Source organism: Elgaria multicarinata, chromosome 8, assembly GCF_023053635.1.
Source record: "Elgaria multicarinata webbii isolate HBS135686 ecotype San Diego chromosome 8, rElgMul1.1.pri, whole genome shotgun sequence".
Taxonomy (NCBI): domain Eukaryota; kingdom Metazoa; phylum Chordata; class Lepidosauria; order Squamata; family Anguidae; genus Elgaria; species Elgaria multicarinata.
Window position 1 is genome coordinate 92,632,692 of NC_086178.1, and position 21,543 is coordinate 92,654,234.

Here is a 21,543-nt window from a genome sequence, read left to right on the forward strand (position 1 = left end):
TTAGGCCTGTTAGTGGAGTCCAGCTGGAGCAAGCCCTGATGTTTCCACTGCCTGATATCAGAGGCAGATATTTTAATTACTGATATCATTTTATATTAACATCTAATCCCTTCTTGGAAATTGCTAATTTCTTTGCCCTAGCTATTTCCTTGGAGCGGGGAGTTCCATGATTCAGCTTTTCTCAAGTTAAATGTAGACATTGGCTCTGGAGGTATTAATAGTCAGCCTCCACATTTCAGGAAGAATTTTCTGATCCAAAGTCTTTAAGTCTGGGTGTGCTGATGGACACTTCTCACGGTCCCCACCAGGCTATCTGCCTCTCCTGGATTTGATTTAATTTCTTAAGATTATTTTTAAATTGTTTGTTCAACTGGGGAGATTGCCATGCTGCAAAGGGAGCACTACCCCCTTCCATCTCATCATGTGTAGAAGTGTTGAACATGAAGCCAGCACATGCCTGCTTAATTCCTCTCTGACTTCAGAGAGCAGCAAGAGAAATACCTTCCTCTTCAAGCTCTGTTTGTTCCTTTGATCTCCAAGCACATGACCATCTTTTGCTGTGTTTTTCCCCGTAGCTGATCATTGTGGCGTGCGATCAAGGCCAACCACCATATGAGACCATGCAGCCCCTCCAGGTGGCACTGGACGATATTGATGACAACGAACCCGTCTTCCTGAAGCCGCCTGTAAGCAGGTCTCTCCTTTCCCCTACTGGACTTCTTTGGAGCTGTGGAATATCAGATCCCAAGATACAATAGAATCCCTTTAGGAGCGATACAGAAAACAGCTGTTTATCTCACAGGATGCACTTTGCAGAACGTTTTCAGCAGAACGTTAACTCAGAATCCCTGAAGATACAGGAAATACTCTCATTTTAAGGATTTTTTAAAAAATTGTTACGTTTAACTATAGGGGAAAGTTTCTCATCATTTCATTTCTATAATGGCAGCCTGTTTAAACATAAAGGAGAAATCTATCACTAAGATCGTAACTCTCAAAGAAATAATAGTTTTCAGCATTATGAGAAGAATATTTTCATTGTAAAGATGATGACATAAAGTGAAGCCTATTAGTAATCCATATCACTGACCTATTTAACTGTGTGTCACCCATCCTGCTCTCTAGATCTTTTCATCTGACATCTTGAATCCTAAAATCTTCTAAGTGGGGATTGCATAGATTGCACCGTGGACCTTTCATATTCAAAGCATGCGCAACTAAGAATAGGGAGTGTCCCTGGAGGACAACGGTTCCCATGGTTGAACTCTTTGCAAGATTAATAGGGGAGAGAGACTTTAAAAAAACACCACCCCAAAATAAAACATGAACAAATTAAACTGCTTTTAGAAATAAAAAGATAACCAAGGTCCCCGCAAGAGAACAGAGGAAGGAGTTCAGTTGCTTCTTTCAGTTGGCTGGGAGGCTGCGTAGAGATGCTTTCCACCCTTTGCCTCTTCCACCCACTGCTCCAGCTGAGCAGTCCTCGTAGAGGGGGCTTTTCTCACCTTCTAACCACTCCTCTTTCAGCCCCATTCCGACAGCTTTCTCCAATTCTTCTCCAAGGGGAAGAAAAAACAAACCCTATGATGCTTTCTCAGAGGGGCAATGCCTTGAATATTTATTACAAGGACAAAGGCAGTGCTGGAAAGTGGAAATTATTTGTGGGGGGGGAGAAAAATGGTTTGGGAAAAGGAGAAAAATGAGTTGGGCTGCTTTCTGGTTAGTTGTAAACTTTATGGTGGGTGGGCGGGTGGGTGGAACATAAATTTCTTGCAGCCATAGGATTTAGGGTGGGTAGTAATTGGGGATCAAAGGAAGAGAGTGAGAAAGAAAATGAATTGGGTGGCTGGGTGTGAGAGTGAACGGAGTGGGTGCGAGTGAGAGAGGAAGGGAAGGAGAGGCTGGCCGTGCCTGCTTTGTGCTCTGGCTCCACCCATTCCTGGCATGTGGCCCCTGGCCTGCTTCCCTGGAGCCAATGTGGCCTTTGGGCCAAAAAAGGGATCCCCGCCCTGTGGTGGAGAGCATTGCCCATTGCTTACTGATTTGCCCTGTTTACTGCCCTGTTTCACCCATTCTCCCTCCTGCAGAGAGGAGGGGCGCCTTACCAGGTGCTTTCGACGCCTGAGCACTCGCGCCCTGGTACCATTGTGGGGAACGTCACTGGAGCAGTGGATGCTGATGAGGGCGCCAATGCTATTGTCTATTACTTCATTGCAGGTAGGATTTCTTTTTTTACATCTTTCCTGTGATGGTTTTTATATTGTGTTATGACTGTATCACCTTCAGTTAGATCACCTGTTCAACTTCCAATACAGCACCTGTTCAACATCTAATTTAAAAAAAACTTTTTAAAGGGTTGCTATTAGGGTGGAAACCTGTCTGCCATCCTGCTCCCAGGTTAGACGTTCATTTCTACAGCTACGATCCAAAGTTCCCGTTTGGGTAAACACAGTGGCTTGTGGACACCCAAATTTCTGGCTCTTTTTTGCCATGCAAAAGTAGGAAACCCCAAGTCCCCAGCATTGTATCTGAAAGGACTTTTGAAACTCCCTGAGTGTAAAACCAGCTTACAATATAAGACAACTCTAACTAGTTCTTACACTCTGCCTAGCAGAGATGCACTGTTATTTTATGACAAGTTTTCCTTGGCTAGGTACAGACATACCTGCCTACAGGCATTTCTTTCTGCTATGGGACAACCTCAGCTTCATCGTCTAAGACAAATACTCTCACAGTCACATATATATATCCAACATCTATTTCCTAATTTCTCTTTCCCTCACCTCCTCTCTCAGAGAGACATTTTTTTAAAGAAAATAATTTAAGTTCTTGACATTTTTTTTAATATGTGCATTTTTTACAAGTTTTGAATCATACAAATAATTGAGAAATAGTAAATCATTCATGTTCCATTTTACCAAATAAATAGATACATAAATAACAGATATAAAATGCAGTCTGTACTGCCTCACGATATCCCTCATAGGAAATGTGGATTAGCACTCCCTTGCACTTTATTGGACCAGTACTTAAAAAAAGTTTTTTCATTCAGTTAAACCATTTACTCAGAATTTTTAAAGAAGTGATTTTTTTTAACTTAAAATACTGGTGGGGTGGTGCTTTATGATTGTCACAAGTGCCTGCCAATCAGGACTCTGCATTGGCAGCTGGAAACTATGGGCGGGTGTGGGTGGGAGGTGACACCGTGATTGTCATAAGGAACAGCCAATCAGCACTCTGTACAGGTAGAGTTTAGCTAGAAAGAGAGGAACAACTGGTTGTTTCTGATCCTGATCCTTTGAGGAAAGTTATACACCTGGCCAATCTGGGTTGGGTGCAGACCCAGAGTTGGCTCACTCAAGCTGTGTATAGGTCAGGGCAATTTCCATCATGTGGAGCCATGTAAGGTATCAGGTGGGTTGCCAGCGGCGTCACATGCACATTATGGAAATGCATGCATGCATACCCACATATAATACACACACATACAGAATCATGCATGCATACACGCACATGTGTATACAAGCACACACACACCCCACCGCCAAAACCTGCTGCAGGTCTCAACAGAGGCTTTGACCTCCCCTTCCAAGCAACATTGATAGTATCACTGAAATGATAAGGGAAGTGAAAGCTCCCCCTGCCCACCAGTGATGCTGCCTGAAGTCACTGTGGTGGGGAGGAGGCTTTAGCCTCACCTCCGTCACAGCAGTTCTCCCAGGGAAGAGGCTGCACAAGGAGGACTCCTTGTGCATCCTCTTTCCCAGCAGTATCAGCAGCGTCAGGCTCCTGCCAGTCTGCCTAACAGCTGTTTGGTGGGCTGGCAGAAGCTCAATGCTTCAGGGGAGTGCTTTTGTCGGTAGCGGGGCTTTTCAGGGGCATCATCAGTGACAAACAGCATTGGAGGGTCACATGTTGCTCAGCCCTGGTCTAAGTGCACCCTGAGAAAAATCAGCTCTCCATGACCTGATAATTTCCCCCCACAAGGACCTTCATTCCACCTGGTAGGACCCCTTAACACTGGACTATAGGGATTAAGGGGGGAAATGAATCAGAGGAAACTTAACTTGAATTTCTATGCCTAGTTCTGTTTTCTAACACACATACTATCACAGATATCCCATTTTAAGAAGGAGGAGATTTAAAGTAAAACTGAGTTAAATACTCTCTCTTTTTTTAGCTGGTAACAGAGAGAGCAACTTCCAACTGAGTCGGGAAGGGACGTTGCACGTGTTGCGGGACTTGGACCGAGAGAAAGAGGCTTTCTATTCTATCATTGTCAAAGCCTCTAGCAATAGGAACTGGACACCCCCCCAGGGTCGTCGGGCAGCCAGGATCCAAGCCATGGACCTCAGCACTGACACGACCCTGCAGGATGTACGAATTTTTCTGGATGACATCAATGACCAACCTCCCCGGTTCACTAAGTCAGAATACACAGCAGGTACGGAGGACTCCACTTGAGCATGCCTGAACAATTAAGCTACTTTCCTGAATTTCCTGGTATAGGATGGGATAAGAGTGTTATCCACTGAGATATGTGTAGTTTCAATAAGGTTCCAGGTACAAAATGAATATGAGTATGCTTCATAGAGATGCTGAATGGTGGTTTGAGTACTTGCAATATACCCAGACACTACCCACTTCACCAGTTTACTGTCAGTAATAATCCAGCAAGCAAGCTCTGGAAAACATAGACCCCTCCAACACAAGGCATTTATTGTGCTCTTGTCATTCCTACTCAAGGTTGCTTACAGGTTCTTTAGATGACGACGACATGACCCTTCAGTTTCACTTCTTTGTCTCAGGAGCACGTTCAGTGAGGTGTTTTTTTGTTTTGTTTTGTTTTTTGAGCTAGGAAAATGTGGTATTGTTTGTGAAAACAGATGGAAATGCTTTTCCACTTGTGCAATTATGCTATTCTGCTATACCACAGTGCCACCTAGAGGTTATGTAGCAGAAAAGAAAACGTTCTTTGTGTAGTGCTCAGATCTCAATTCTGCGACTAAACCAAAAGTTGATACAGCACATTCACAGCCTTGTTTAGAAAAGCCCAGGTAAGGTATGATCCAACGAAGGTTAAGCATTTTAAGACCTGTTGATTTCATGCTGAGCTCTCTTCCAGTGAAATCAATGTGTATAATTCAGCCAAAATTCTTCACTTTGAAGTCCCCTTCAAAGTGAAGAATTTTGGCTGAATTATACACTTAGTTATACATTCTTAGGAAATATCAAGATGTTTTGATTTACATCGTATGGGCTATTGTATTTAGGGCAGAACCAGTTATCAAAAGAATGCCATATGTGCATTTTAGTAGTGGTGGGAAAACCTCACTGTTTTATTCCATGGTATGGGGCGGTGTGATAAAACTCTATACGAGTGCATAAAGGGTGAAGACGGATGTGCTGGTTTTGTCAAGTTGCACATTGAAATCTTTAGGTATCATTTCCCAACAGTGATTTCTGTCTTTTGTCTTTTCCTTTGGCACTTGGACTACTTTATTCTACCCTACCCCACCTTCTGAAAGGGGTTGCGACAGATGCAAAGGTGGGTTCTGAGCTGATTAAGCTTGTTGCCCTGGATGCCGATGTTGGAAACAACAGCCTGGTCTTGTACAGCATTCTGGGGATCCGCTACATCAAGCAACATTCCAACGACTCTGAAGAGGTGGCCAACATTTTCAGCATTGGTAAGGACAGCATAGCATGTGTGTGAACCCTGTATCATTTGAGCAGCCACATTCTCGTTTCCTTGCATCGCATGTTTGAACGGATGCCCTGTTAAGCTTCCTAGTAAAGGTAAGACATAGGGCCTGTTCAGACCTGCAAGGAGAGTGACGTGGTGGGAAGAGGAACTACAGAGAGGGGAAGAGAAAGACCATAGTGGCAAGAGCATCACTGGAAGTGGTGGTCTTGTTCCTGGTGGACTCTATCATCACTAAAACAAGACCGAAAACCCACGGGGATCCTGTCAGATGACACAGGAACCACTGTAGAAGCCTGCTCACTATCCTGGTGCAGGTGGGTAGCAGGTGTGGGTACTCTGCCCACTGTGGTTAGGAAAATCTCCAACTACACAAGACCCTAACCCATCGTGGATCGTGTTTTTGAACGATCCACAGTGGGGTAGCGCTTGGGTTTAACTAATCGATCCATGGTCAGTCAACTCTCCATCCATTTTGAAGAGCCAGTGTGGTGTAGTGCTGGACTGGGAGTCGGGAGATCCAGGTTCTAGTCCCCACTCGGCCATGGAAACCCACTGGGTGACTTTGGGCCATTCACAGACTCTCAGCCCAACCTACCTCACAGGGTTGTTGTTGTGAGGATAACATGTATGCTGCCTTGGGTTCCTTGGAGAAAAAAAGGTGGGATATAAATGCTAAAATAAAATAAATAAGTTCTCTTTGGCCTCAGAGAGTTGTTTTAACAGCCATATTCAAGCTGAGGAGCTGGTAGGGAATGCAATGCAGCTATATAGCCAATGCATCTTGCTACTGAAGGTTACATTGAACTGTAATAGATTTCTGCGTGAAGAAGGTAAGAGAATACGGCAAACTGGAATATTACAAAACAAGTATTTCTCCTGTACCCAAAATATCTGCCTTTCTATTTCATTCTTCTTTAGACATATATTTGTTGGTTCAAAGACAAAGGAGCTACTGTTTCATTTGGCTTGGAAGAGAGTGAGCTAAGAGCTCATCTATAAATGCAAAGATGGGACAGCCCTATTTGGGCTGTACCATTTCAGGGTAGGGGGCTGCATGAGTGAATGCTTTCTGCTCTGAGAAAACATCAGAGAGGTGGCTAGGCTTGAATAATTTAACCTGCTGTGTTAACATTTTTAATTGTAAGGAGGCTGTTAAATAAGAAAACCTTCAAACATTCACTCTCCCACCTGCAGTCTAAAGTGGTATAGTCTCAACATGGTTGTACAATGCAATGATTCTGAATATGTAGGCCAGGTTTAAATCTGGGTTCGTTGGTTCTTCTCTAAGGTAACCTTGATGGGATTCTTCGGACCTTTGACCTCTTCACTGCCTACAACCCTGGCTACTTTGTGGTGGATATCATAGCCTCAGATCTGGCTGGTCATAATGACACTGCAGTTGTGGGCATCTATATCCTGCGGGATGATCAGCGGGTAAAGATCATAATCAATGAGATCCCAGATAAAGTACGGCAATTTGAGGAAGAGTTCATCAGCCTCTTGTCCAACATCACAGGAGCCATTGTCAACACAGATGACGTGCAGGTAAATATTGCTTTGGGGCAACATGCACATTCTTTTATAAGCGGTTAACTTGTGCTCTTTCTCACTGAAGTTAAGAAAGATGGGCAAAAGCATGGACAATTTCCTAACAAAACCAGCCTTTTGTGATGGTGTGCCATGGAGCTGGTTTGTTACAGAAAAAAAAGTCAAAAACGTTATGCTATTGGTGGGATAGAAGAAAGGATATCTGTTTTTTCTCTCCTATAGTTCCATGTTGACAAAAAAGGCCGCGTGAACTTTGCCCAAACAGAATTGCTGATCCATGTTGTGAACCGGGAAACCAATCGGATTCTGGATGTAGAACGGTAAAGATGCTCCTTCTTTCTCTCTCTCTCTCTCTCTCTCTCTCTCTCTCTCTCTCTCTCTCTCTCTCTGTGTGTGTGTGTGTGTGTGTATTTAGATTTGCGTTCATGACTGAGGTGAGATTTGAACAGGTGGCTTCCTGGCTCACACTCTAATTATACAACAACCAGTGTGACTCTCACACTGTGACAAAAGAAAAGAAAAATAATTTGGATGTTTGGTTCCATGATGCTTCTAAAACAATTTAATGGAATGAGTTTCCAGAATCTGTTGAGCTAGAAATTATAGAGGTTTGATCATTCTCATCAGTTTTGCAAAGGGTATTTTTTTAGTCTTAGGATGCTGAATCAATAAATATTCAACACTTTTTCCCAGAGTAATACAAATGATTGACGAGAACAAGGAACAGTTGAAGAATCTTTTCCGGAATTACAATGTCTTGGATGTTCAACCCGCCATCACTGCCAGGGCTCCAGATGACCTCTCAGCACTGCAGGTAAGATGGAGGAGAAGGTCCTTTATACCGTCAGCAATAATATACTTCTAGCTCTTATGTTTTTTGAGGAGCTGGTCCTAGCACTATATCAAAAGAAACTGTCATGATGGGACTCTGCTATACCTGAGTTGGTGGTTGTCAAAGGGACACTAGAGTGAATGCAACACATGTTAAATGAAGCATTTTCATGCAGGTTAATTGCATCAACCATCGCAAGGTAAATTCACCCTTCATATTCTCTCACAGCTACCTGAGCATGTAATGTGGAAGCACCGGGTCAGATATTGATATTCTACAGAAGATAGGGTGACCATATGAAAAGGAGATGAGGGCTCCTGTATCTTTAACAGTTCAATAGAAAAGGGAATTTCAGCAGGTGTCATTTGTATGCATGCAGCACCTGGTGAAATCTCCTCATCCTAACCATTAAGGCTGCAGGAGCTATACTAGAGTGACCAGATACAAAAGAGGGCAGGGATCCTGCAGCTTTCTCTCTGGTCCCTCTTCATTACCAGAGAGAAAGCTGCAGGAGCCCTGCCCTCTTTTGTATTTGGTCACTCTAGTATAAAAATTGAAATTCCCTTTTCTATGCAACTGTTAAAGATACAGGAGCCCTGTCCTCCTTTTCACATGGTCGCCCTAGTTAAGGCAACTGTCTACACTAATTCAGTGGCCTTTCTAGAAATGCCATCCCTACTGTAATGGTTTGTCTTGTCTTTGTTTTGTTTTGTTTCTTGTCATTTCTAGATGGCAATAATCATTCTGGCTATTCTCCTCTTCCTGGCAGCCATGTTGTTTATCCTCATGAATTGGTACTACAGAACAGTGTGAGTAGCCTTCAAGGCCTGCACAATATATTTCGTATTAATTAATTCATGATTAATAATACCTGCATACCACTTGATATAATAAAATCTCTACATATAAGAATATTTGAAATCACAGTGAAAAATGCACATGTAACACAATGTTAAAACATTTTAACTTTCAGCAACAAAAGAAACAATAAAAGGGAAACAGTGAAACAGAGCAGAATCATGATAAGCCAAGGAAAGCTTGTCTGAACAAAAACATTTTCATGAGGCATTTAAAACACACCACACTTTCTGACTCCCAAACCATACAGGGAGAGCGTCCAGAGGGTGGCCGCTACTACCAAGAGGGCCCGCTTTCAAGATGTTACATTGCAACATTTTGTTGGTTGCTGAACAGCCAACAAGTCAAAATAAATGTCCTGTATTTATTAAAGGTGGAAGCCTTAATTTGGAGATTCACAGAAGTAGTAATGGCTGTATATCTCCCTCACTCATCCGAGAGAACAGATCATTGTGGGAGCGTGGTTCCCACAATGGTTCGGACGATCAAACAGGCCATAGTTTGCGTGATCAGGAGCAAGAGAGCGTGAAGGCTCCTGAATGTTCACTGCTTTCACTTGGAATAAAACCCAGAATTCTGTTTAGCAAAGCAGAAGTGGGCAAGCAAGTGATTGCCAGCATGCTCATTCCTGTGTACTCACAAACAACCCATGATCTGATAACCCTGGCTTGTTTGATCATCCGAACAGGGTGACTGAGTGCCTCTCCTATCTTTTTAGTGACGCAAGTGATTTGCTACCTTTAAAGCAGCCTCCTCAACCTGGTGCTGTGAAGATATGTTGGACTACAACTTCTATTATGCCACTAGCATGATCTCATTGGGTATGCAGGATGGGGGTGATGGGAGTTGTAGTCCAATGCATTTGCAGAGCATCAGGTTGCTGCTTTAAATTATGCCTCGTTTTGTTGCCAGCGCCCTGTTCATGTCCAGGCTGGCCTCGACAGGGTCAGGGTGGAGCCCTGCACAGGTCTGCTGCTGCAGTTATAGATCCCTGGGTGAGAATTGCCGGAGAAGAATGCAGCAACTCCTTACTGTTGCAGCAAGGGCAAACCTGTTTCCTGATGTTAGTCATCCCATTGTAAGTTGGGACCAGAATTTGCAATGTTAAAAATGTAGGTAGGTATTTTAGCATAACTTCATATAAACAATTGAGCTGAATCGGATAAATGCATTTCGTTTCTAAAATGTCTGATTTAGAGAGAATTGCTTCAGAATGTTGAAACTCACATTAATTAGATGAAAACGGCGTTAGATGAAAAGTTCTCAACCAATAGTCTTACCATTTTCTGATGAGAAATAAAACATATGAGATGATTTTAAGGGTCTGCAATAATTCACATTACACTTGCGAGCAGATTTCACAATACAAATCTTGTGTTCTTCTTTCTCAGTTATTTACTTCTTTTAAATTGTTTTGCAGACACAAAAGAAAATTGAAAGCAATTGTAGCTGGCTCCACAGGTAAGTGATATTGAGAATCCCTGTTCTTTCTGCTCATGGGGGGAAATAATCATTGAAAAATGTGTGGGGGGGGTTGCCATCGCTCTTAACACTGGCTCATCAAGCTAGTAGCCTGACACAGGTTGCTTCCACTCTATGGCTCTTTAGTGTTGCTGAAATATTGCTTTCCCACAGTCAGCTGGAAGTGAAATTAGAGTAGTGCATAGCACTTAGTGTAATGCTTGTCCATCATGATCAAGATCCTTTATAATGTTTATTCAGTATTAGGTCCCATTCAGCAAAGGTCCCTTGCAATTTTAATTAGCAGTTTCCTCCTTGCAGCTTCTAACAGGGGGAGGGGATATTAATTACTTATTTCCTCTTTTCTCCCCCATTTCTTATTGCAAAATCCTGCCAATTTGCTATAAAGAAAGAAAGAGGGAGGTAGTAATGAGAGGAAATATGTAATTAGCCACCCTTCTACCTTGGGTGACTGCCTAATACTCAACAGTAATGCACTGATACACTAAACAGAAGCTATAATGGGGCAGAAACTGCAAGGAAGAAGCTTCTAATTAAAGGCACAGTAGTCCTGAAAAGCTTCAATAGTACTTTGATAGGCTGGGCAGGCTGGTGCTGCAATTGTGTTTTAATTTTTAAAATTGCCACAAATCAGGTCTGAAAAAAGATGGGTGGACAACTCAGAAAACACTGGAAAGCAACAGGTTGGCAACAACACCATCTGGATTCTCCATAAAAAGTGAGTGAACAAAGGATAAAAATTCCAAACTAAACTGCTAATGTGGAAGCAACCAGTCAGAGGTTAAGCTGTGAAACTTCCTTTGGCATGCTGATAAGTGGCAGGGAAAGCTTCACTGCTATGTTTCTGTGTGTCAGGCTGCTGTTAAAGGCACAGGCCACAGGGCCAGTAAGAAAAGAGATGTCAAACTCTAAACCCAGCTGGAGCAAATGAGTGTTAGTAAACTCCACCCCATTGCCTTCTACAGGTAACCGAGGTTTCATGGACATCATGGATATGCCAAATACAAACAAATATTCCTTTGATGGGTAAGTTTCTCAACAATTTCAGAAATGCCTAGCAATAGTTAACCCTTTCCTAGGCATTATGTGGAAGTAAGTCCCATTTATTTCACTCTGGGCCATTCTCAAGCAGTTGGCAGGAGTTGGGGATATTATAAATGGCTGTTTCACACATTATGTGATGGGAACCCTAAGCTTGCCCATAAGTGGCTACTGATCAGGGACCCAAAGCCACTCCCAGCTCCCCGCTTAATGTAGCTGTGTGACTGGGGATGCCTTTTCAAAGCAAAAAATTAGGAGCCGGCTGTACTGTCAATGGATTAACTTGGAGAAAGGGAGAGCCAGAAACATGATGGGATGCCATTCTCATCAATGCTTTCTGCTCTCAACCTCCATCTTGCCCTGCCTTCCTCCCAGTGCTCAATTGGGATTATCTAGGAGTTCAAACCTACCCAGAAATCAGGTTTATATCCCTCTCTGGGCTCCTTGCAAGAAAGGGTAGTGTATAAAAACAAACAAACAAACAAATATCTCTGACTTGAATAACTGCTGCTTGCAACTAGTCAGTTGGGAGAAAAAAGCATAGCCACTGTTGCTTATTATTTATTAGGTTGGATCCAGGAGCTGCCTTCCATGGGTGGACGAGCTTCACTCATGGAAGGTGCATTTTCAGGGATTCCATTCAAGCAGATTCCCCCAACCCTGGAGGAGACAGAGGAGGGGCTGGAGGAGTGGTCATGGGGAGGAGCGGGCAGAGAAGTCTGGTTCCACCAGTTTAGCTGTATGTGCTTAAATCAGTTTTAAGACCCCCCCCCCTCCTCCTTCCATATCTTCAATAATATTTAAGTTGGCAGTGGTATCTGGATTTTTCTCACTGGTATGTTTGATGCACATGTTTGAAAATACACGTTTCTCATAATCTCATGCATCATTTTTAGGTGTACAAGTAAAACACCTTGGATGTACACACACACAAATGTGATATGTGATGTGGCCCACAATGAAATGGCTGTTGGAGGCTATCTGAATGCCATGTCATGTAATTAAGGACACCATCACTTGACTGAGCCCTTGAGCCTATGATGTGCTTATTTTGAAGTTAGCTCTATTTTAAGAAGTATTTTTAAAGTTCTTTTTGTTTTAGGGGTGAGTGTATTTTGAAAGAAGTGATTAAAATTACCTGCAACAGTGTGGGCCAAAGTACTGTAGTTCTTTAGTCATATTGTGTAACCCTTACAGAGCAAATCCCGTGTGGCTAGACCCTTTCTGCAGAAACCTGGAGCTGGCAGCTCAAGCAGAACATGAAGACGACCTACCTGAGAATCTAAGCGAAATAACAGACCTCTGGAATAGCCCAGCCAGGACTCACGTGAGATGGCACCCACTTACTTTCAGGGCTTAAAATCACAGTGTAGTCAGCTCACCTATTGGCCTAATTTGGCCTTTAGCCTGTGCCAGCATAAAGAAATCATACCGATATGAAGCAACAGAACACATTTGGGTGATGCAAATAAATGAGAATTGAACATTGACACTTTGTTAAGCTTCACCATCCCATTGCACTAAAATATGGTACTTTCTTCAGTCTGATATGGGTGGGCATGATATATTAGAATGTGACTGAGAATCAACAGGTATCCTTCATATATGGCCCATGTACATTTAAGTCATCAAAAGTCCTACAACACCTGGAATTTCCCAACTGGCTGGGGAATGCTGGGAAGCGTAGGAGTTTTTTTCTGTCTAAACATGCATAGGAATATGTCTTAAGTTTGTTAGTTATATGTCCCTGTTTATTGTTATTGATAGTTTGTGCAACTTCCTGATGCCTATGTGGTAATTAAATATTGACAAGGGGTTGACCAGAAGAAATTAGGTGTGATTTGGATAAATAGCTAACCAGAGACATTAGGGAAGGGAAGAGTGTTCCTGGAAAAATTCGGAATGTTTTTTTCCCCTCCAGTTCTTTTCAGAAACTGTTTTCTCTTCATTTTAGGGAACGTTTGGAAGAGAGCCTTCGGCTGCCAAACCTGAAGACGATCGCTATTTGAGGGCAGCCATCCAGGAATATGACAACATTGCCAAACTAGGCCAAATCATGCGAGAAGGGCCCATTAAGGTGAGTATGCCTTGCATCTTGACTCAGTAGTCTGCAGGTTTATGGCCAATTAGCTTTGGCTTCTGCAACATACACCAGAGCAGCAGCTGTCATCCTTCTAAAGCCATCATTCCTCTGGCACTCAACATCTACATATATATCTCTAACTTGGAACAGAGCTCTAGATTTCACCCAGTTTCACAACACCATCTTTAATCTGCAACCTGGTCTAGGAATACAGTTGGTTGGGGTATCCTATAAATTTGTATTATATCAGTTGTAAATCAAAAGCATTTCTTCTAAACTTCAGAAGGTCTTAGGGTCGCTGCGCCAGACAGATTTTTTTTAAAATGTAGTGGAAATACCCATTTGACTTTGGAATAGTTTTTCGTGAGGATTCCCTAAGCAAGGTAAGTTTCAGGCCAAGTGGTCAAGGGCCCAGTGTAATTTCTCCTGTTGCCCATTCCCTCCCTCCCTCCTTCCAGGGCTCTCTCTTAAAGGTAGTCTTGGATGATTACATGCGGCTGAAAAGACTGCTTGCTGAGCGGATGGTGCATAAAGCCACCACCAGTCATGGGGACCAGTCCTCGGTCTCTGAGGTAGAGTCTGTTTGTGCATGGGGGTTCTTAAAAAGTGCTTGTTGTGCCCTCTGGGATGCAGTGTCTGCTTTTCAAAGCTGTAGCCTTCGGTATATATTGTGTGGGGCTCACAGCTATTTCTCTCTGTAGCGCGAAGATCTATGAGCACAAGAATAAAGACGTGTAATAAAGCAGCAAAAGAGATGTATCTCTGTATGCACTAGCCACATTATGTGTGTTCTAACTCCTTGGCCTGTAAGCCTCATGCTAGGCATGTCCATTCATGCTCCTTGCCACAGTACTGAGTCCCCTTTGCATCTTCAGGGGTTAAACGGCAAGAACTAGAATCCGTCTTCCATCCCTGCGAGGTAGACAGCCTTTCAAAAAGTGCATAGGTAAAGGAGAGATGGGGGAAGCCCCCCCGATCAATGATTCATACAGAAAACGCTCAGCAATGAAGGATGAAGGCATGAGGTCGACAGATAGAAATGAGGCCTCCTTCAAAAACCAAGAGTGATAGTTGCAAAGAGATGTGTTTTTAACTAGAAAAAACAGAGTTTAGTGGGGAAACGGGGGGTGGGGTGGGATGAAAGCCAGAGCATGTTCTGCTCATCACCTTATGAAGGACATAATAAAGTAGTCAGAAAGATGCCAAGAGATTTTTAGATTGTAAGCCTCCAGGCAGGGACAGTCTTCTTTTACTGATAATTCGTAAGGAGCAGGCTAAAAATACTCTCCATCAATAGAGAAGACGCTCCCCTGAGAATTCTTCATTCTTCGACCACAGTTCAACAGTGTTCCACATTTTTAAATGCATTGAAAGCAATTTACTTGGGCTGGATTGTAACCGAAGCGGGAAACACTTTTAGAGAACAACTTGTTTCTCTCCTCCAATCTATTTGCTTACTTTATTATATCCTTTATGTTGAGCCACATAGGGATGGACAGATCAATCTATACTTAGTCTGTGTCAGTTTCTCATGTATTCAATCACAAGTCCATCCTGTCCAATTTCCATATAGTCTACGTGTTGTTGTTTTTTAAAAGAACTACAAGAAAATTCGCATTTATTTTCATACACAGTTTTTCCTAATATGCACGTTTTAATCCAATTGTTGAGCCAAGAATTGCATTGCAGCGTTCAAAGGAGGTGTTCCAGTTCACATACAAGTCCGAGAAGTGAGATTTGGGCTGGTTTGCTTAAAAAAATGTGGACCAAATGAAATTTTCTCCTATCCTTAGAGCCAAATGCACAGAGGAGATGAGCCAGTAATTGCCTGTGCTGGGTTGTAATATTGGACTAGTGCCAATTTCTTCTGTCCCTCCATTTTACTTACTGGGACCAACAGTTCGTTACTTTCTGTAGCTACCTCAGATATCTCCGCATCCTCGTTCTGCCTAATCTCACTCCCTGCCCAAGGTTCTTTGTCCACCTAACTAAAAAGAAAACAAGTAAAGCACATTAGGCAGAAACAATTGAGTCTTTTTAATGTATATTACATTTGCCCAATATGTGCTAGCCTACAATGACTTCTCTGTTCATTTTAATGGAGAAAGCAGACATGTGTACACTTAGATTCCCTCCTTTCGAATAAAGTGGGCAGTCCAGGTGCCCCAGACTGTTCACATTTGCACGCCCAGGAATCTTGAAAGGAATGGCTAGGTTCTAGATATATAACCAGGGTTTGTAGACATAGTTCCAGCAGGAGCTGTTTATACTCTCCCCAAATTAGCTCGGGAAGAAAATGTACCCGTAACTGAAAAAAGTGGTGTCAGATTAGCTGGAGAATGAATGAAAAACACTGTGGTGTATTGATTTCAACTTGGGGTTTCTTCCAGCTGATCCAGAATGATTTGGATGAGGAGGAAGAACAAAGGAGTCCAAGCCAAGGGAGTCTTCGTTTCCGGCATAAGCAGCCCATTGAGCTCAAGGGACCTGATGGGATCCATGTGGTCCATGGCAGCACAGGTACTCTCCTAACCTCTGACCTCAACAGCCTTCCTGAAGATGACCAGAAAGTGCTAGGCCGCTCCTTGGAGACACTGACTGCTGATGGAGGGGCCTATTGTGACAGGAACGCCCGCACCGAGTCCGCCAAATCCACCCCTATGCACAAGATGAGGGATGTGATCATGGAAAGCCCACTGGAAATCACAGAATTATGACTAGAAGTGGCATCACTGGTGTAGCACTCCAAGGAAGCCTGGGCCCACACAGACTGGTGCTGCAGGAGGGAGAGTACTGACCAAGGGACAAACGTGGCAGAAGAAGACCCAGAGGCCAAGGTCACCCGTGCCTGGCCACCATGTGTTCCAGAACAAGTCTGACCAAGATAGCCAACTGTTTTGTTATGGCAGCCTTGGGGAGCCTAATCCCAGGGGTGAAGGCGCTCAGGACTGTTTTGCTTTTACACCATTAAACTCATAACTTTTTAATTTTATTTTTTAAATATAAAGTGTTTTTTAAAAAAGCAGTGGGAGGCCCTGAGGCATAAACAAAAGGCTAGAATTGCAATAATCATGGTGCCATGTCCCATTCATGGAGCTGACTGGGCTCTCCACATCCTGGATCTCATCGATATGTTTCTCCCACCATCGTGGTAGTAGCCGTGGTGGGGAAAGATGGCTGCCAACAGAATGCAGCTAAAATGATCTTAGGAATATCAACTTACACACAGGGACTGTGTGATAAAAACTTCAGGAAGCTCCACAAATCTGTTTGGCATTAATCTGTGTTGTCACATTTCCAGAAGGAAAAAAAACTGAAGCCATTTTTTTTTTCATTTTGCTGGCTTACCAAAACACTGCAGCATCGAAAGAAACACAGCGACATTAATTCAGGTTCTGAACGTAGAGTGTTTGTGTGTAATTTTCCCCCCTTCTCCTTTTGTTTTCAAGCAGTAAAGTGTTGAGCGTTTTTGGAATGGTCTGTCAAAGGAACCAGAAATACATTATACATGAATTTGGTTAATTGGTGTTTTATATTTCCCACCTCAACAATCTTGGGCACAGTTTTCAACACTTGTTTAGGTTGATTGCCCCGTACCGTATGCGCTGAGGAATCCAAGCAATAATTGTGCTTATCAATATATCAGCATGTACGTCCTCTCTCCATAAAACTATCAAGGAAGGGAATTATGACTGTGCCGTCTTCAGGAGGCTATATATATAAAACGTGCACAATTCTGCAGTTTGAATAAATTATGCAAATTAAGAAAACCTTATTTACATCATTCCACTTTCATGATTCAGCTTTTCAGGCTATTCGATATAACTGAGAGGGCAAAAGCATATAACAAAACAGAGGCAAAACAGAGGCTAAGAGCACCAAAACTGAGGCATGAAGAAATAGTAGTTGAAAATGAAGAACAAATTATATAGGGCATTAAAGTCTTCAGGTACTATTAAAAAAAATATTAAAGTTGCTTAAGATAAAGTGGATCTCATGGGACTGGAATGTACTCCCTGACTACTACAAACTGCTCCTCCCAGATTTATACATTCATTAAATACTGCCTATTTTTCCAAATTTTCTAAGGACTAGAAACTTGCTTTTAAAAACTGAGAGGCAAATATTCTCAAGATGCTGAATTCTATGCCAGGTATCATATTCTACACATGGCCATAATCCAGAGTTCTTAAATCTTGTTTATGCCCAGCACAACCTTTGACTCATTTTCTGGAACTGCCCACACCACCACTTCATTGCGTGAATGTCTCTGTTCCTTGTTCTAAAGTCAAAAGCTTTGCTGGAAATGCAGTCAATGACACAGTTTTCAGGAGTGTGATCTTAAACCATAGACCTAGAAAACACACACAGCAGAGACCTCGTTTGCATTTCATAGCACCTCCGCCAAAATATTTCCTTTAATACAGTGTAAGTAATATAACACACTGGGTGCTCTGAATTGAAACAGATGAAAAGAGCAGCTTGTGATGTACCCAGGTCACCAATATCAGAGAGAGATCCTCTGAAGGTTGTTAGCATATAACCTAAGCAAGAATCAAATATAATACTTGTTTAACAAAAACCAAGAGTCAATATCAAGTTCATAAGAACTTTTTAATGTTTCTTAATGGTAAAATACTCATGATAATGTTATTTTAGGAGCAACTGGATATTTTCCCATGACGTGTTTTGAGCAGAGTCCAAAGTCATACATAGTAAGTATGGAAAACACACATGTTCCCAAGAAAGTGCAGATTCTACCCTCTCTCTGCAGGTAATGGTAACCAGAGCCGTGCTGCTGTACCTTTAATCGCAATATAGAAGAGGGAATTGTAGTGGATGGCAAAAGAGTTTCACCTCTGCGGCACTGTAATGTGAAAAGCCAAACCTATAGAAGTTCTGTCTTCTGTCCAGCGATTAAAACTGCCCATATCTATATGCAGCACTTACCAACAAGTGTAGCTTCTGTATGTCTTTGAGAGGTCATTGGCATTTTCAGATGTCTGTGTGACTGCAAGCGGTAACAAAAGCCAAGGGCTTTGGAATTTGTCTTTAAGTCTATACTGCAGAGTCATAACCCTAAATCAAGGATGCCATTGCTTAATGCTGGCTGTTTCTTGACGACTTTCCTCAACTCCTGCAGTACAGAGAGGCCCAAATAAAACACTTGCTCCTTTGTTCATTGCTCGGTATTCCAACACGTTATAAAAGGAACAGCAGCTGCTTCATTGTTGTTTTTAAAATGCCAACCACTGCGCCCATCCGTTCCAATAAAAAACTAACGGCTATTCATTTCTTACAGTGCAATCCTATATGTGCCTACTTAGAAGTAAGCCCTATTGGTTTCAATAGGGACTACTCCCAAGTAAGCAGATATAGGATAGCAGCCTTCATTAATCTAAAATCCAGTATACGTAATTATACTCTGATTAAGCACACTTCTGCACATCCATCCAATGTGAATGTGTAAATTCATTTTTATTTTATGTATTTAAAATATTTATGCACCCGCCTTCCATCATGTTAGATTACATGTCATGATGTTCACCTGTGCCTACTGAACCATGGTGATGTGCATCCTCCTATGGGACGACTGGGTGCTGTATTGCAAACAGGAAAGGTTTTAACTGAAACCAGGTTTAAGCTATACAAATAAAGGCAGCAAATTCTTCCCTTACCTTATATCTGCCCATACTTCATTTGGACAATCAGACAGTGCTTTCTAATTCTTTCAGTTTGTCTACACTCGAAGTTTATGATAGGAATATAGATGCCTTAGAATTTTCAGCCTCAAGGTCAGACACCCATTCATGAGTTGGGAAGTTAGAAGGTGATTCCCCCTTCAGTACTGATGCGAGAATTGAGTTAGTGGCCCTTGGTGGGTCTTTTAGCTCACCTGTCCACAAAGCCCTAAACCATCTCCCCCAAGTTACACAAAGACATACTCAAAATTCAACATTCATTTACAAGCCGGTTCTGTTCTTATTCTTATTATGCAGACATTCTATTGTCATAAGGCAATTTGTTCATATTATAATAAAACATGTTCTAAGGAAATTCTTAGCTACTCAAGTAAACCCCCCACCCTCCCAGCCTCTCTTTCGCACCCATGTCCCTTCCCCACCATGGCTCAAGAGTCAAAACCAGAAGGAAGGTGACCCAGGGCATTGTGAACAAAAGGTTGCCTCCCCCTTTGAGCAGTGCAGGTGCAGGCAGTGCAGGCAGCCTACAAGCTAAACCAAAGGTGGGAAAGGAAGATAGGGCTCCGCTAAGGTTGAGACATTTCACTGTTTCCCAGCCAGCCAAATTCCAGGATGCGTTAATTAAAACCACAGCCAACATTCTTCCCAGGAAAGGGCTTCCTCTAGTTCCATGTATGACGCTTGCAGTATTCAGTGGCCTGCGGAAAAAGGAGAGAAGGAGGGGACTCATGAAAGAGCTTGCTAATTGGTTGACAAGAACTCTTGAAATTCTGGCACACTTGGTAGCCTCCAGGCCTTTTCAGCGTTTTTAAATCTGCTGATAGGAAATGAGAGGGGACTTTTTATCGTCAAGTAATCTTGCTTTCAATTCAGTTTAAATAAAAACTGCATGTGCCTGGATGCAGCCAGGCGCTGATCCCTATCCCCCAAATAATTTTGGCATCTTGGGTAGCAGCTTTAGCGTTCTGGCTAGTTCTGACTGAAATCCAGAGTGGATTTACAGCCCCACTGAAATCAGAGCCACCAGCCTCCACTGCTTAGACGTGAAATTAAAGGGACTTAATCAATCATCAATTATATGTCATCCTGATCCAAACATTGGCTGCCAGAATAGTGTGACAATGTTTCTCAACTAGTTATTACAGACATGAGTTTTTAAACATACTATCATGCCCTGTGTCACTTTAATGAGCATGTAGGTCACCTCTCAAACAGGGAGTCTCAATGCCTTTCAAAGGAGACAACTCAGCCATGTGCATAAAGGAATGGGCATGGAAGGTTGGCCACCTCTATACAGGGCTGGGCAACCTGCAGCCCTCCAGATATTTCAGCCTTCAATTCCCATCATGCCTTGCCACTGTTTTCTAGGGCTGATGGGAGGAGAAAGCCACAAATTGCCCAGCCCTGCTCTATTGAAACAAATAGGAAAAACATTTAGGGGCAAGGCGGGGGCGGGGGGGCTCTATTTACCATTGCTCCAATGTTCAGAAGCTATCAGTAGTTCTGTGTGATTGGCTGAGCCAGGAGAAGGCAACAGAGGGTTTAAACGGTTATCATTACCCCAGAATCACACTTCCGCAGAAGAACCTTGCTTGCAAATCCAATTTTTAAAAATAATGTAATTTGGAATTTTGCTCCCCCAGTTTTGCTCTTTTTATAGCCGTCGATTACATTGTCCTATTTATACTTTCAGCACCTTATGACTAAAGAAAGAAATGAATCATTTGATGAGGATGTAGCAGACAATATTTAATCCAACTGGGATCAATCAATTATTTCTGTCTGAAACCCATTCTGTTGCATTCCACAGAAATTTGTGCAGAGAAAAAGTGCTTAGTTTTCACTGGGTTCAGATACTTTTTTTGCCAGTTGAATCTCATTGCATTGTAAACTCAATACTCCCCTCCCCACTGCCCCATTTACTCTATGAGGAATCTCTCCTTCCTTACCTGGCACTGTTCTGCAGTCCTCAGGTTCTTGCACCAGTAGCGAGGGCCCCAGGCACAGGCTTCCATGCCCACAACATCAGATGTAGGACACACTCCTATCTTCTGTATAGTAAAAAAGCAGAGTACAAATAAAAAACAATGACTCCTGTGCCATTACTGCCGTTCCTGTCTTATGGCAGGACGTTTCTTTTTTCTCTAAGCAGCAGGATGTTCCAGGGCAGCTTTACAGGGACCTCATGAAAGAACCTTTAAATGACTGCGTAATTGAGGCCTCAGCTAGACCTACCAGTCTAGTGCGACAGAAGGGTGAAGATCTCGCGATATTTTTATTGCGAGATCTC

General features: G+C 42.6%; 2 protein-coding genes across 2 annotated transcripts in view; one reads left to right on the forward strand and one right to left on the reverse strand.

The window, feature by feature from the left end:
* The window catches only part of LOC134403005 (cadherin-23-like), a 42,182-nt gene extending 24,918 nt beyond the window's left edge, over positions 1-17,264 (forward strand). The window contains exons 13-25 of the mRNA XM_063133015.1: positions 576-686; positions 2,088-2,217; positions 4,181-4,444; positions 5,529-5,690; positions 6,996-7,252; positions 7,478-7,575; positions 7,949-8,069; positions 8,817-8,896; positions 10,366-10,406; positions 11,393-11,453; positions 12,666-12,795; positions 13,423-13,545; positions 15,942-17,264. Of these exons, the coding sequence (XP_062989085.1) occupies positions 576-686; positions 2,088-2,217; positions 4,181-4,444; positions 5,529-5,690; positions 6,996-7,252; positions 7,478-7,575; positions 7,949-8,069; positions 8,817-8,896; positions 10,366-10,406; positions 11,393-11,453; positions 12,666-12,795; positions 13,423-13,545; positions 15,942-16,268 (1,905 nt within the window). The 3' untranslated portion in view covers positions 16,269-17,264. The remainder of the gene's footprint in view (positions 1-575; positions 687-2,087; positions 2,218-4,180; positions 4,445-5,528; positions 5,691-6,995; positions 7,253-7,477; positions 7,576-7,948; positions 8,070-8,816; positions 8,897-10,365; positions 10,407-11,392; positions 11,454-12,665; positions 12,796-13,422; positions 13,546-15,941) is intronic.
* The window catches only part of LOC134403006 (prosaposin-like), a 298,719-nt gene that overhangs the window by 233,643 nt on the left and 43,533 nt on the right, over positions 1-21,543 (reverse strand). The window contains exons 14-15 of the mRNA XM_063133016.1: positions 21,203-21,304; positions 18,875-19,951 (exon numbers count right to left, since the gene is read on the reverse strand). Of these exons, the coding sequence (XP_062989086.1) occupies positions 19,916-19,951; positions 21,203-21,304 (138 nt within the window). The 3' untranslated portion in view covers positions 18,875-19,915. The remainder of the gene's footprint in view (positions 1-18,874; positions 19,952-21,202; positions 21,305-21,543) is intronic.